The sequence below is a fragment of the Dromiciops gliroides genome, chromosome 3, assembly GCF_019393635.1.
Source record: "Dromiciops gliroides isolate mDroGli1 chromosome 3, mDroGli1.pri, whole genome shotgun sequence".
Classification (NCBI taxonomy): Eukaryota; Metazoa; Chordata; class Mammalia; order Microbiotheria; family Microbiotheriidae; genus Dromiciops; species Dromiciops gliroides.
This window is the reverse complement of record NC_057863.1, coordinates 89,794,473-89,810,560: the sequence shown is the minus strand read 5'-3', so window position 1 is coordinate 89,810,560 and position 16,088 is coordinate 89,794,473. Positions and strand designations below refer to the sequence as shown.

At 39.7% G+C, this 16,088-nt stretch overlaps 1 protein-coding gene across 1 annotated transcript in view; it reads left to right on the top strand.

Moving 5' to 3' along the window:
- The window catches only part of NIF3L1 (NGG1 interacting factor 3 like 1), a 23,361-nt gene extending 7,273 nt beyond the window's left edge, over positions 1-16,088 (top strand). The window contains exons 4-7 of the mRNA XM_043991630.1: positions 2,708-2,834; positions 3,477-3,615; positions 5,151-5,234; positions 10,654-16,088. Of these exons, the coding sequence (XP_043847565.1) occupies positions 2,708-2,834; positions 3,477-3,615; positions 5,151-5,234; positions 10,654-10,838 (535 nt within the window). The 3' untranslated portion in view covers positions 10,839-16,088. The remainder of the gene's footprint in view (positions 1-2,707; positions 2,835-3,476; positions 3,616-5,150; positions 5,235-10,653) is intronic.

Below are 16,088 nucleotides of genomic sequence, written 5' to 3'. Positions count from 1 at the left end.
AGTCTTCTCTATGCTGTAGTTCTGATTCAAATTCCCTTATTTGAGAATTAAGAACCCTCTTTTTTGGGGGGTGACAGGTGGGGCAATGAAGATTAAATGACTTCCCCACAGTCACACAGCTAGTGTCAAAGTCTCTGAGGCCGAATTTGAACTCAGGTCCTCCTGAATCCAGGGCCAGTGCTTTATCCACTGCTCCACCTAGCTGCCCAGAACCCTCTATTTGTTAAGGGAAAAATGTACTTTGGATCCTAGTTATATACGTTATTGTAATAAACATTTCCTATACAGATTTTTTAATGGGTCATAACTTTAATTTCAGATTGAAACAGGAGGGAAAATTTCAATGTTTTGATCAATCCAGGTTTGCTTTCCATTAAAATTTAATATCTGGATTTCTCCCCTTGCTTCCTAATGATAGCCTTAACTATGCTAATTAATAGGAATGTAACTTTTCAAAATATGAACCCCAGAGACAGCCTTAACAAAGGTAATTTTCCTGATATCTGTGGTTAATTCCACTTTGTACTTTTCTGCCCTGTATCTGGACTGTATTTTATGAAATGTCATAAACTGTACAACACTATAATGTTAAAAAAATGTAAAATTGTATTTTTAGATTTCAAATTTTAAAATTGCTGTATTATCGTTAAAAAATGCTATGTAGAAAATGAAAATTTTCATGATACTCAGTGACAATTAGATATATTTCAGAGAAGTGGTTTTCCAGTTTTTCCTGACTGTAAACTCCTACACAGCTTTTTCCAAAAGTCACTGCTTCCAGATGACCCATTTTTAAGATTGCCTTTTGCTCATGAGTAATACCTTCATGGACCCTTACTTCAGACTTTCTGATTTCTAGAAAATAGTTAAGATTCTTTGATGGTGACGTTTTAAACATTTTATCAATTTTTTGTTTATTTTTTAACCTTACTTAAATTCCTGGTATGCCCCTCCCCCCATCTGAAAGAGTCATTCCATATCACACAAAACATTTTTTTTAATTCAACAGAATTTTCCAGCTCATTGAAAAAAGCCTGAAATTATAAGCAATATTACACAGCCATAGCCTTCTACTTCTTTAAAGAAGGTGATGGGGCAGCTGGGTGGCGCAGTAGATGGAGCACTGGCCCTGGATTCAGGAGGACCTGAGTTCAAATCTGGCCTCAGACACTTGACACTTGCTAGCTGTGTGACCCTGGGCAAGTCACTTGGCCCCAACTGTCTCACCAAAAAAATAAATAAATAAAAAAAATAAAGAAGGTGGGAGGTGCCTGAAGGCACATTTAATTTTTAATTTAAAAATTAAAGCCAGTCTTGTTTTTTTCTTTCTTTCTCTTTTCAAATTCTTTGTTATATGGGGGCGGCTAGGTGGCGCAGTGGATAGAGCACTGGCCCTGGACTCAGGAGTACCTGAGTTCAAATCCGGCCTCAGACACTTAACACTTACTAGCTGTGTGACCCTGGGCAAGTCACTTAACCCCCATTGCCCCACAAAAAAAAAAAAAATTCTTTGTTATAATGGCTTGCTAGTGGGGGTGTGGTGGGGAGAACAACAACAGATATTTGGAAATGAAATTATCAATAAAAAAATTTTAAGTGAAAGCCAGTGGGTTGAAAAGATAAAAACTATCAACACTCTTTCCTGTTCTCTTAATTATTAACATTGATAAACCAGTAAGTACTTATTTTACATCTACTGGGCATGCACTATCCAGGCACAGGAGCCTCAAAAGAGCTTATATTCTAGTGGCAACAGACTCATGTGCACAGATACATTATATCATGATGTGTTATAATATCAGAGGGTATATTGTAAAAATAAAGCCCATACAGTGCTTGGAGTGGGCTACGGGCAGTGCTACCACTTGAGGGAATCAGGGTCAGGCTTTTGAAGGAGGTTTAAGTTTGAGCTGAAGTGAAGGAAGATAGGGTTTCTAAGAGGTGGAGGCAAAGAGAAAAAACATTCTGGGTATGGGGATACCAAGTACAAAGGCATGGAGGTCAGGAAATGGATTATTGAGGCCTGGGAACAGCAAGACAGCCAGTTTGACTGAAAATTAAGTTTCAAATAGAGAAGGAATAATGTGTTATCATCAGGGAAAATAGGCTTGAGCCACATTGCAAAGGGATTTAAATTCCAAACTGAAAAGCTTGTATTGCAACCTAAAGACAATGAGGAGCCACTAAAGCTTCTTGAACAGTGACAGAGATCAGACTGGGCTTATACTTAAGGAATACCTGTTTGACTGTGGGGTGGAGGATAGATTGAAGAGGGGACAGATTGGATGCAAGAAGACCAGACTGCATGCAGGAAGTCACATTGTTTAACATTTCAAGGTTTACTAAACTATTTCTTCACTTGAGGACCAAGTTGTATGCAGAGAGATTCTAGGGCAAGGGATCAGTGAATTTGGATGGGAAAAAAATTACATTTTTATTTTCACTAACCTTTGGAATTTAATGTATTTTATTTTATTTTATGTGTTTAAAAACATTCCAAGAAGGGATCTATAGGTTTCACCAAGCTGCCTAAAGGGTCCAGGGCACAAAAAAGGTTAAAAAGCCCTGCTTTAAGGAATTTATTTGTGTTAGAAATAATTGAGACTTAATCAATGCAGTTCATTGTCCACTAAGAACCTAGTTTTGAAATCAAAGTATATATTTAATGTTTGTTTATCTTAACCTTTGGAGGTGTTTTCCCCCCTAGGAATGATGGAGAAGAACAAATACGAGTCAGCTTGAACTGTACCCAGAAAGCATTGCTGCAAGTGGTGGCTTTTCTCTCAGAAAATAGTCGTCTTTATCAGAAGACTGAGATTCTGTCACTGGAAAAAGTAATAAAAAATATGTTTTCTTTCATTTCAAAGTTTTGGTTGATAAGTTTTAATACAGAGAAAAACTGTTGTATTAACAGGTTGTTAGTTAACTAGGACTTAAGTTTCTAAGAGACAAAATAGCAGTAATATGGGCTTCCCCTTTTTTCTCATTAATAAGTTTTAGTTATTGAGTTGAATAACAGTTGAGAACTTTATCCCTGTCTGTACTCCTACACTCGCCATGATGAATATATTTACTTTTATCCTTTATAAACAAAAAAGCTATCTTATATTTTTACAAACAAAAGTAAATATCAAAATACATTCATATTTGTCATTAAGTAACTAAATATCAAAAGCACCAGAACAAACATAACACCAGTTCTTCCTTATAGATAGCACTTCATTTCGCTAAATCTACAGTGATAGAGATATGAAGAGGGCAGGAGGGAAACACAAAACAGAAGCCTGTGAATTAGACTCTATTAGAAAAGGGAAAATGTACACTTCACAAATATATTTTGAAATGTGAGTATATTCCTATAGATATAAACACTAATAATTCTTTCTGGAAAATATGTTCAAAGAGGGAAACATCCTAAGAATGTAACTTAGTAGTGACCCGAGTACCTGCAATCTTTGAATTCTGTTTCTCCTCAGCCCCTGCTTCTGAATACTGGGATGGGAAGATCATGTACACTGGATGAATCTGTCTCCCTGGCAACCATGATTGAACGAATCAAAGGTCACCTAAAACTACCCCATGTCCGCCTCGCCCTTGGAGCAGGGAAGACTTTAGGTAAACAACGTGCACCTTTTGTTCTGCCAGTTGGTGCACGAGGAAAACTGGTCAACCAATAATTTCTCTGGGGGTAATGTTGACACTCTTGGATGTATTCGTCCTATTAAAAATGCAAGACTTGCTAGCAACTCACGGGTGATGGCTTTTTAAATAAAACAAGTGATTAGTTAAAATAAATCTTAACAGTTTTGGACGTAACTTAGTGAAACAATACTGGTGATCTAACCTAGTCTATCATTGTTACACTTGACTTTCCTCTTTCAGCTTCTGCCAGGACTTTTGGGAACCAAACACTTACATTGAAGTAGGCATAAGAAAATATATTCCCTAAATGAATTGTAGGTTAAACCCATCCGCATGAAACAATCAAAGGACTTTCATTGTGAGGCTTAGTGAGTGGATTTTTGGATTATGGATTCTTAGTGGAGGTGAAATATTCAAAGAAAATGTGGCCAAACCTAACAAACCCCTCTTCTAGGCTGCAAAGTTGTATAATTAACAATTTAAAATAAAACCAACTTTGGATAATTTTTAAAAGTTTTTTTTTAATTAAGTATTTATTTTTTCTATGTCCTACCTTAATTGAAAACTAAGAAAAATCCGGGCAGCTAGGTGGTGCAGTGGATAGAGCACCGGCCCTGGAGTCAGGAGGATCTGAGTTCAAATCCGGCCTCAGACACTTAACACATACTAGCTGTGTGACCCTGGGCAACTCACTTAACCCCAATTGCCTCAAAACAAAACAAAAATAAGAAAAATCCTTTTAACAAATATGTGTAGTCATGCTAAACAATAAGGCATGTCCAAATATATGAACATATTTGTATACACATACATATGTACATATGTATCATTCTTCACAGTGTTCACACGGACTATTTGTGCCCTACCTGTAGTAGAGGATTCCGAGTTTGCCTGTTTTCCCTCAACCCCTCCAATATTTATCATTTTCCCCCGTTTTTGGTCAACTTTGCCAATCTGATAGGTGGGAAGTAGAACCTCAGTGTTATTTTACATATCCCTAATTATTACTAATTTGCAGCATTGCAGTTCACATCAGTCGTCTGGATTCTAGTCCTGACACCCACATTTGATTGACTAACCTAAAAGTTATCCTCCAATGTTCTCATCTCTAAAACCAAAGTAATGCCTTACAATTTTACCATACGGTTTTGTGGTAAACTTAGGAAAAATATAAATGAGATGATGTATACCAGTGCTCTGAAAATTATGAAGTGCTTAACAAACATAAGGTGGTGGGCTATTATTAAGAGGCTTGTTATATACTGTTCTATTTGGGAGAGATTGTTTCTTCTCCAATTCTGAAGGGATTGTTTTCTGCTGTTGTGAGTCCTATCATCTAAGCTCAAGGAGAATTATGCATATCTGGTCTTTGATTTTATCCAGGTTTTATCAAAACCAAAATTGGGGGGGACCAAGAGATAGTCTACCCCATATTTGGATTCACAGTTAGTGCTAAGTTTATTACTAAGATAAAACTGATCATTTGTGTTTTGTTTGCTGTTTCTTAGAGTCGAAAGTCAGAGTAGTAGCCTTGTGTGCCGGTGCTGGGAGCAGTGTCCTTCAGGGTGTGGAAGCAGATCTTTACCTTACAGGTATGCACGGCATCCTCTGTGGTTGCTCTGGTCCTTTTCTCTTTATTCTGCAGCCTTCTCTTTGCCCCATCTAGGCCTCAAAATAAACAGTTCAAAATAGCTTGTCTTATAAAAGGAGCTGCACTCAAATTGGCAGGACAGCTAATGTTTCTTGTGGAAGGAAGATAGCATCTGAACATTTGCCATTAGAAAATGATCAGTCACTACATTTGAGAGTCAGTATTTTAGTACCTTTGATGTACAAGACCCATTACAGAGTTACTAGTCTCTCAGACAGAAGCAAGCCATTTTTTGGACACAACTCTAGAACTTGTACCCAGCAGCTACCCTCTTCTCTTTGAGTTTAGGGGTAAGATTTTAAAGGAGCCCATTGTCCAAAATTCCGTGCTACCAGCTGCCTCCTCTGTTTTTCCATGGGGTTTGGAAAGAGTCATTTGAAAGGAGTATGGGATAGTACAGGGTGGAAATAGCCTAGTGAAAAGTCCAGATTGGGAAGGGAGAAGAGTGTAGCAGAGAAGGGAGACTGAGGGTCAGAGAGATGATGAAAAAGATTAATAGATGTCATCACTGAAGCTATTACCTCTTGGTATTTATGCCACGGGAAGGAAGAAACTATGCTATTTGGCCTAAGAGCTTGAGTTTCCCTATCACTCCATTCCATTCCCAGATACTCAGTAACACCTCCAGAAAGACTCCGATCAAGCCAAGTGTCGTGTCATATGTAGGATAACAGGATTATCTACAGCTGTTAGTGCCATCCCCTCTAAAGTTAACTTCTGTCTATTCTGTGTGTTTCTGTTGTGTACCTATTGGTATATGTGTGTCCTCTCCTCCAGCAGAATGTAAATCCTATGTAATGTTCTAATGTGAGTCCGGGACTGGTTTTGTTTTTCTTTATGGTTGGTTTAGTGCCTTGCACATAAGAGATGCTTGTTCACTGATTTTTTTTTTAATAAAAAAGAACCTGGCTTTAAAAATATTTAGCAATTTAAAAAAAATAATAAAAACATTTAGCAATAATGCCACAAAAAGTCACAAGATGGGGCTATTGTCCTCAAGTCAGTTTTGACCAGTTTTTGTTTTTCATCTTCTAACTAAATTAGCAGTCGTACCATTTAGAGGTAGAAGGAACTTAGAGATCATTTCATTCAAAACTAACCTGTCTGTTGTCTCTCTCAGGACCTCTTTCTGTATTTTCTATTAAGCGGGTATTTGATATGAAAGACATAATGCTGAATCCTGTTTTGGTAGCTGTCTCTATTTCCATTTCACTCCTCTTTTTCATTTCTCTCTCCTGTATTCCTCTTCACTAACTTCACATTGAGGAGTAGGCCTTCACATGAGTACCCTGTTCAGGTTCAATGTGAAGATGAGATATGACCCTCATGTGTCATTGAGAAATTTTAAAAAGGAAGTTTACTTTGCCCTAAGACGAGGATATGCCACAAGGACACTGTGACACTTAAAATCCTATAGATAGAGCCCCTCTCTCCCATCTCTATATGGAGATACATCTTGGCATCTGTGTAGGATTAGTTACTCCCATGGTTCTTCAGGCATCCATAATTTGGAGGGGCTTCCACATGGAGGTTTTTTTTTGTTAGGTTTTTTTTTTGGTTTTTTGTGAGGCAGTTGGGGTTAAGTGACTTGCCCAGGGTCACACCGCTAGTAAGTGTTAAGTATCTGAGGCCGGATTTGAACTCAGGTACTCCTGACTCCAGGGCTAGTGCTCTATCCACTGCGCCACCTAGCTGCCCCCCACATGGAGTTTTTAATATTATAGGTGACCATGTAACAGCTCAAGGAAGACAAGATTTGTTGCCTTTTATGGAAAATGAATCCCTATTTCTCCAAAATAGGGGAACCCTGGCCCTGACACAATGTGGAATAGCATTGAAGGATTTGTAATTCTTTAGAGTCAAATGTTTTCCATTTTAAAAGTACTTTTGGAGGGGCAGCTAGGTGGCGCAGTGGATAGAGCACTAGCCCTGGAGTCAGGAGTACCTGAGTTCAAATCTGGCCTCAGACACTTAACACTTACTAGCTGTGTGACCCTGGGCAAGTCACTTAACCCCAATTGCCTCACTAAAAAAAAAAGCACTTTTGGGAAAAGTAAAGATCAAACAGCCACCATGTACGAGGTACAGAGGAATACAAGCCCCCTCCACATACTTTACAAGTCTCAAAAGGAAAACTATACTGCCCTCTGCATTTTAGGTACTAACCTGGCAGAAGTAGTTTAGGATTATTCTAAACATCAGCGGTTTTCTCTACAAAGAGAAATGTCTAAGGTGAGTCTTTTCATGCCTTCTGACATCTCTTTAAAGCAAGTCATTCTGAAGTCACATTTCATAGCATTCTTGAATGCTTGAATCACTCCCACCATTCGATACCTTCACTCTGCCCATGGGCTTCTCAGTGAAGATGGAGAGAATCATGGAACCATCCTGATTGCATCCATACAAATTCGTGTTACACACGCTCAACTGGGTCCTCAACTCCTGCCAAGCAATCCTTTTGTACTTCCCTCATCTACTCACTAGCCAACTCTCCACAGTGGCTCTTCCAGAATGTTTCATCCTCCTCAAACCTCCCATAGCACCTCTTTCTCCCACTCTCTCAGCTGAGAACCTTCTCTAATATTTCACCAAAAAAAAAGATGAGGCCTTTCAGTGTGAGCTCCCTCTTCTCTCCTCTTCCTCACCTCGTTATCACTCAGAGGCCATCTGCCACTCCCCTCACGTGAAGAGAAAGCCCTATTCCTTGCCAAGGCAAACCTTTCTACCTGCACAAGTGATCTCATTTCATCCAGTCTCCTCCAATAGATAGCCCCTTCTTTTATCTTCACTATCTCACTTATTTTCGATCTCCCCCTCTACTGGCTTCTTCCAGACTGCCTATAAAAATACTCATGTCTCTTCTATCTTCAAAAATCCTCACTTGATTCTTCCATCTCTGCTAACTCTTTTCCTTTATCTCTTCTCCCTTTGGCTTAAATCCTTGAAACAGTTATCTACAGTAGGAGTCTCCACTTTATCTCCTCTCACTTTCTTCTTAAACCCTGACATCTGGCTTCAAATATCATTCCATCCCAAATGTAATCCCCTAAGTTACCAGTGACTCTTAATGGCCAAATCAGTTGCCTTTTCTCAATCTTCATTCTTCTTGACCTCTCTTCAGCCTTTGAACCTATAGATTAGCCCATTCTCCTGGTTATCATCCTACCTATCTGACTCCTTTTTCTTGGTCTCCTTTGCTGGACCCAAGTCATGCCCACTAACCATGCATGGCCCACAAGGACATGTCCTGGGCCCACTTCTTCTCTCCTCCCTCTCATACACTTACCAGTTCCCATGGATTAGAGACAGAGATAACTTCTCCATGCTAATGACTAACTTAATGTCTGTGCTGACCTTCAGTCTCTCATCTCCAACTACCTTTAAAACATTTAAAACTGGATGCCTGGTGGCCATCTTAAACTCAACAAGTCCAAAACGGAACCATTTCCCCCTAAAGCCTCCTTGCTTTCAAACTTCGTACACCACTATCATGCTAGTCATCCAGGCCCTTGACCTGGGGGTCATGCTTGACTCCCCCATATCCAATCTATTTGCCAAGGCCTGCAGATTTCACCGTTGCAACATCTCTTGAATACACCCTCTTCTTTCCTCTAACACTGCCACCACCCTGGTACAGGACTTTTGACCTCACAGCTGGACTATTGCAGTAGCCATCTGGTTTGCTGGCCTGCCATAGATCTTTTCTTCACTTCAGTCCAGGTCTAATTACATCATCCCCTCCCCTCAATAAATTCCACTGGCTCCCTCTCACCTCCAGGATCTAATACAGAATACTCTATTGGACATTCAGAGTCTTTCGTATCATACCTCCCCCTGCCTCTCCTGTTTCCTTACTCCCCCAAGGTACTCTTTAATGCAGTGACACTGACCTCCTGGCCACGGCATGAATAAGACACGCCATCTCTCAGCTCAGGCATTCTCTCCGGCTGCCCCCCATGCCTGGAATGCCTTCCTTCCTCAGCTCTGCATTTTGGCTTTCTTGGCTTCCTTGAAGTCCCAGCTAAAATCTTAGGAAGCCTTTCCCAACTTCCTTTAATTCTAATGCCTTCCCTCTTAATTATTTTCATTTTTTCCTGTTATATAGCTTGTTTGGACTTATTTATTTGCATGTTGTTCTCCCCCCCCCCCCCCAGTAGATTGAGAGGTCCTTGAGAGTAGGGTTTATCTTTTGCCTGTTTTTGTATCCTTAGTGCCTAACACATGCAGACATTTAATAAATGCTTACTGACTGACTAAACAGCATAATAAAAATATCGTTACAGTATATTTCACGGTATGTCTCACAGTATAATAAAATATGGTTACAGAGGAGGTCAAGGTAGGGTAGAAGTTTCCAGTGTGCTTCATCAAACAGAACAGTCATTTAAAACTTTTCAGCACCCATTCTCCTAAAATCCTAGCTTTCCAGCCAGTCAAAGAGACACCTTTCTTCATCTCTGCCAGGCATGGTGAAAGAGGGGAGTGCTTTTAGCTGGATCTTCAAAGCCCCTTCAGGGCTTTGGGGAAATGCTACCATGTAGGAGATACAAACAGTGTTTGGAGTTCAGAATTCAGAGAGAATAATTTTGGCTTCAGGCTGGGGGTGGGTAAAGGAGAAAAGTAACACAATTAGGAAAGTTTCATGAAGAAGGGAGCATAAGGGGCTGCATAGGGAGAGATTGGGAGGAATGTCCTTCCCATAGAGGGAGCAAGTTGAACTAAGATACAGAAACATAATACAGAGGCAAGGCCAAAGGAGAGATGCAGAGATGTAGAGTAGTCTTTTAGTGCCTGGTTCAGTTCCTATACACAGTTTTTATTTCCTATGCAAAAAGTAATGAATAAATTCACCTTCACATCCAAAGAGTATGTATTAAGGACTTTAAGGTAGTTGGAAAAGTTAAATATGATAATTAGATAAGATAGATTCATTTAGGTACAGACACATATAATTATACACATGGATGGATAGGCTTAGAGTAAAAAGGATCACACCTGTGTGTTGCAGAGAAGCTCTCTGTACAACAAGGATTGGCTAGATGTATACTCCTGCCTATATACTATTCCTGTAGTTTCCAAGGGGGTGGATGGCTTCCTTCTGTGCTGATGGTCTCTTAGTCCTCACAGACCCACTGAAGATGAAGGGTTCGAGGCCAGGCAAGGCAAAGAGCACTGATGAAGCACTTCCCCAAGACACTGTGGGGCTGAGTTTCTTATCTCCTGAAAGAGGCTACAAGAGCCTCCAGTGGATTCCTCCAGGCTTTGTGATTTGCCCATCTGTGCTATTGTAGTATTCCAAAGACTGCCTACTTGGCCCTTAAGTATTTGTTTCATCTGGGATGTATCTCCCCTTTTGACAGGTGAGATGTCACACCATGATGTCCTCGATGCTGCTGCCCAAGGGATAAATGTCATTCTTTGTGACCATAGCAACACTGAACGAGGCTTCCTATCAGAACTTCAAGACACACTGGCAGTTCACCTAGAGAATAAGGTCAACATTATCTTGTCAGAGACAGACAGAGACCCTCTTCAGGTGGTATGAAATAGGCCAGCAACATCTGGGTTACTGCACTGCTACGTAAATCCACTGAATCCTGAAAAGGTTCTGCTCCGGAATTGGGTCCACCTCAAAGTGGTGTGCCCAATAATGGCTCATTTTTGTGTAGTTTGATGAACTGGCTTAATTGAGTCTGTTTTATTAAAACAAAAGATGGGGGGGCCGCTAGGTGGCGCAGTGTATAAAGCACTGGCCCTGGATTCAGGAGGACCTGAGTTCAAATCCAGCCTCAGATACTTGACACTTACTAGCTTTGTGACCCTAGGCAAGGCAACCCTCATTGCCCTGCAAAAAACCCCAAAAAACAAACAAAAAAAAACCCCAAAAGATGTTTGCTACAAACCTGATAAAGAATATGGAAATTGGTTTCTTTATAAAAGCATTATTGGAAGTTAGCTTCAAGTAACCTAATACTTTGCTCCACTGACATTTCTGTGTTAGCTTTTATTTTACTTAAAATATTCTATACTACTGTAAACATGAGCTCATAAAGGGTAAGGACTTTCTCCGTGTTCTTAAAAAGTCAGGAATCACTGAGGAAATTAATTAAAATTGTTCTGTATTATTTAATAATTGATCCTGTTTTGTAATTAACCCTGTTCCCCATTTTGTTGAGCCACATTTCTCAGTTCTGGAGTTAAACTCAAGCATGTGGTCTTTCCTAGTCCAAATTAGTTTAAAGGTGTGGTTGAAAGGGAATGTGATGATCACTCATGCCCCTGGGACATCTGATTGTAGTGATTGTTGTCTGTCAGTCCCAATCTGTTAAACCTGGTGTCAACCCCTCAACTGACAAGTTATCTATTCTTGTCAGTCCTTGTGTGATTAGAGTAGGCTTGATCTCCCCCAAAGGGGATTCAAACTGGGTGGTTCTGGTCCCCTAACCAAGATTACTAGTGGCAGTTGAGTCCCACAAAACAATTAACATTCCTTAATTGTCAGAGAGGGGAGTGGTTAGCTATACACACCTGAATGCCAACACACTTTTCCCCTCCCCTTCTTTCCCTGGTGTCAAAAAAGAGAATCCCCTCCCCCTTTTCTCCTTGAGATTTCTTGGCCTTACTGAGGTGGCCAGTATGACCTACTTTGTTAACATTATATTCATCATTGTTAATAAATTGATTATACTCAGAAAATGAACTTTATTGGCATTTACTTGCCACATCACCAGCCAAAACTGGACACAAATTTGTCAGTATCTTCACTGAATGTAAATGAGATTTGTTGAGTATTTTACTAAAAATTTCTTCTGCAGTTATTTTAGTACTCTGAAAAAATGAGAAACCTTAAACAGAACACAGAAATGTGGAAATTGCTTTCCTATAGTTTTTGTTGTTCAATTGTGTCTGTATTTGGGATTTTCTTGGCAGAGACACTGGAATGGTTTGTCATTTCCTTCTCTAGCTCATTTTACAGATGAGGAAACTAAGGCAACAGGGTTAAGTGATTTGCCCAGGGTCACTTATCCAGTAAGTGTCGGAGACCAGACTTGAATTTGGGAAGATAAGTCTTCCTGACTCCAGGCTGGTACACTCAATCCACTGCACCACCTAGCTGTCCTTTAGGCAGTCAAGAAAGCCCAGTAAGGTCAAGCTATGGGCTGGCTTGCTTCCCCTATTTCTTTCCCTATTACCCATATTCCAACAGGCACTGTACTAATCACTGCCCTCTTGTCTCTACCAGAGGTAACACAAAGCGCAGATTCATCCTAGTTCACTACCCCCTTTCCCATAGTTGCTGAAGACTTGGCTTCTCACACTGCTTGGATGAGAGAGGAAGGAGAAGTCATGAATTACAATCCTGAGAATTAAGACCACAGGGCTTTAACATCTGCCATAGCATAGCTCCTTCAAGTCTACCAGATGTTTTACTATCTGTGTTGAAGCTGAACCTCCTTTATGTGTTATCTCCCCCCATTAAAGGAGAGCTCCTTGGGTAGGGTTTTTTCTTTGTAGGCCAACATTTAGCACAGTTAATGGCAATAAGCAAATATTTTTCTATTCCATGCTACTTGTTTTTGAGTAACAAGTTGTTTAGTAGATCTAGAATTCTCAACAACTGTACTGAGTCCATTATACATTTGTTATCCAACTTCAGCTGGGCCCTTGCTGTACCAAGGCCGAGCTTCTGTTACTCCCATTACAACCTCATTCTGCCCTCTATTTAATCTTCAACCTCCTTCCTAGCTACCAGTTCCTTCCCTGCTGCCTTCAAACTTACCCAAGTTCTCTCCATCTTTTAAAAATACCTACTCTTAGGGGGCAGCTAGGTGGCTCAGTGGATAAAGCACTGGCCCTGGATTCAGGAGGACCTGAATTCAAATCTGGCCTCAGATACTTGACACTTACCAGCTATATGACCCTGGGCAAGTCACTTAACCCTCATTGCCCTGCAAAAAAAAAGAGAGAAAGAAAAATACCTACTTTTTTTCCTATCATTCCCTCGAGCTATCATCCTAAATCTCCTTTTCTCAGTCAAACTCTCTGAAAAGGTTGCCTCCAACCTCCCCCCACCAATCTAGTCTGCATGCCTCAAGCTTCTTCCAAGCCACTTTATCCAACACACTGGTGCCAAAGGAACTTTAATTAAGAGCAGATCTGACCACATCACTTCTCTAATCAATTCAAGTGGCTTCCTAGTTCCTCTAAGATAAATTATAAACTTCCCTGTTTAGCTTTAAGCATTCCACAACCTGGCCTGCCTTATTTTTTTCAGCCCTAGCGTATGTTATCCTTGGCCACTTTGCAACCTAGCCAATCTGTCTTCTCTGGCAAGTCACTTATTCCTGATTCCCCCCTGCCCCCCCCCCAAAAAACACAGAAGCATCCCCTTCCTCACCCTCTCCTCACATTCCACCACCAATACCAATTGCAGATGCATTCCCCCTCCCAAACAACCTTGTATTTGATTGTGTTGGTCTTCTTCACAATTATTAATACACATATGTGTTTTCATGTATATGAATATATGTAGACACATGTACTTATGAATATATATATATATATATATATATATATATATATATATGTACTTGTCATTAGAATGTAAGATGTTCATGAGTAGGAATTGTTTCATTCCATGTACTTGTGTCTCCAGAGCCTAGTACTGTGCTTGGCAAATAATAGGCACTTAATATATGCTTGTTAATTGATATGGAGTCTCTTGCAATAGAAGTGTCACTGAAAAGGATTCTTTACTTTCTACTACATAAAGGTTTGAATCGTATTTGCTTTTTCCAGAAATTGTATAGATGGCTAAATAATTACAAAGATTATGAAGCTCACTAAATTTCTATGGTGAAGTCTAGGAAAAGCTTGGCAAAAACCTAGCCATTACCACAACATTTTGCTTTCCAAATATCTCTAACAAGAATATGGTAAGCTCAGCAAAGCCAACTTCAAATTACTGCATATATATAATAAGTTTTGTACTTTTCAACTGAAGCAACTAGAGACATGTTTGTTCCCCCCTTTCTAAACTATCAACTATTCTGTGAGGGAAGGGGGGAGCTAATATGCAGGTGGCATTGCTAATAAGCAAAAAAGGAAAAAAGTAAGGTACTAAACTTGCAATCCTCCCAAGTAAATCCATCTACACATAAGTTTATTCATTTCCCAAGAATTAGTACCAAAGCTGCCTATCATCTGTTACCTGATGGGCAGTTGTTCACACTGGACCTTCAAGAATCATTCTGTCACCTGGAATGTAGAGGGTACATGCTGAAGTATAACTAGCAAAAAACAGATGAAAGTTATTTCAAGGTTCTACTTTTTAAAAAGACATGTCCAGCAAAATCAATACCTAGATCACAGATTCTTAACCTAGTGTCTGTGAACCTTTTTTTTTTTTTAAGTATCATGATAACTACATTAGGTTTCCTTTGTAATTCTATGTGTTTCATGTGTTTAAAAACATTTTGAGGAGTCCATAGATTTCATCAGCTTGCTGAAGGGGTCTGTGGCCAAAAACGGTTAAGAACTTCTGATTTAGAGTAATACTTTTTCTCATAACTTTTTATAAATTTCCTTCTGAATCTTTCTTATAACAAAAACATTTAAGCAAATCCAACTGGCTCAGCAATACCCCAGTTCCACATCTGTAGCTTCCACCACTTGAAGATGATTTCAACAAATTCCAAAAGCTCTTCCTTCATGTACATTTAGGTTGCGCTCTCCCTATTATATATGATATACACTGTTGAAATGTTGTTTTCAGAAGGAAAAAATGCTTTCAGGTGTTTATTATTGTTACATTTTGTTAATCTGTACTTAGCACCATGTACGAGGTCAGTACTTTAAAGATTCCATATCCATCAGTGTGAGCATTTCCTTCACCAGTACTGATCATGGCTCCTCTAAATTTAGCTCAGGCTTCTAGAGAGTCTGTGGATAAAAAAATTAAGTTCCCTGAAACCAACCGGGTAAAATCAGGTTCTCCAGCAACTGAGGGTTGTCATCATTGAGTCTGATAGTGAAGCCTTTTCAGTTTCACTGGACCTGCCGGAGTTTACATTCGACTGACTTAGCCCCTGGGAATTCTGGCTCCCTCTCCTCACAATGAGGCATGAAGATTTCTGGAATTCCCCCTTTTCAGGGCCATGATCTAGTTCAGAGACCCAGGAGCTTTAGTGAATGAGGGTCAGGAAGTAACATTAAATAACAGCAAGCATAAGAGACAGAGGCAGGCATGGGTACTTGGGGCTGCCTGGCTGGCCTTCCCGTCCCTCTGCAGACACATTCCACAGGCTTCATGTTACTTTTTTATAGTCTTTTCCTCCATCAAGCCAGCTCCTATTCATTTTAGCTACATTTTCATCTGCATAAAAATGGTCATTGGAGCTGTCCTTCACAATGTTTGGATTTTTCGCTCCCCTTTGAAGATAGATAGCTCAATTAAAAAACCATGGTAAGGCTCTCTGTAGTCATTTATTCACAGGCTACTTTAAAGTATCTGACGGTAAGCTACACAAAGAGATTGAATTATGACATTTAAGAGCTACCTGAATACACTGGCAAATGATACAATACTGACTGGCAAAATAGATCTTGAAGTTCTACAAGAGGTGGAATAACGAGACCTCTGTAGCTCTCGTTTTCCACAAAGCAGGTATCTAAGATTCTTTCTCTCCTTTCTTTCATATCTAAGAACAAACGCTCCACTAAACATCCATAAGTTATTTATTTCATGTTTTATTTCATTTACTGTAAAAAAAAAACCCCATCCACTTTCAATAAT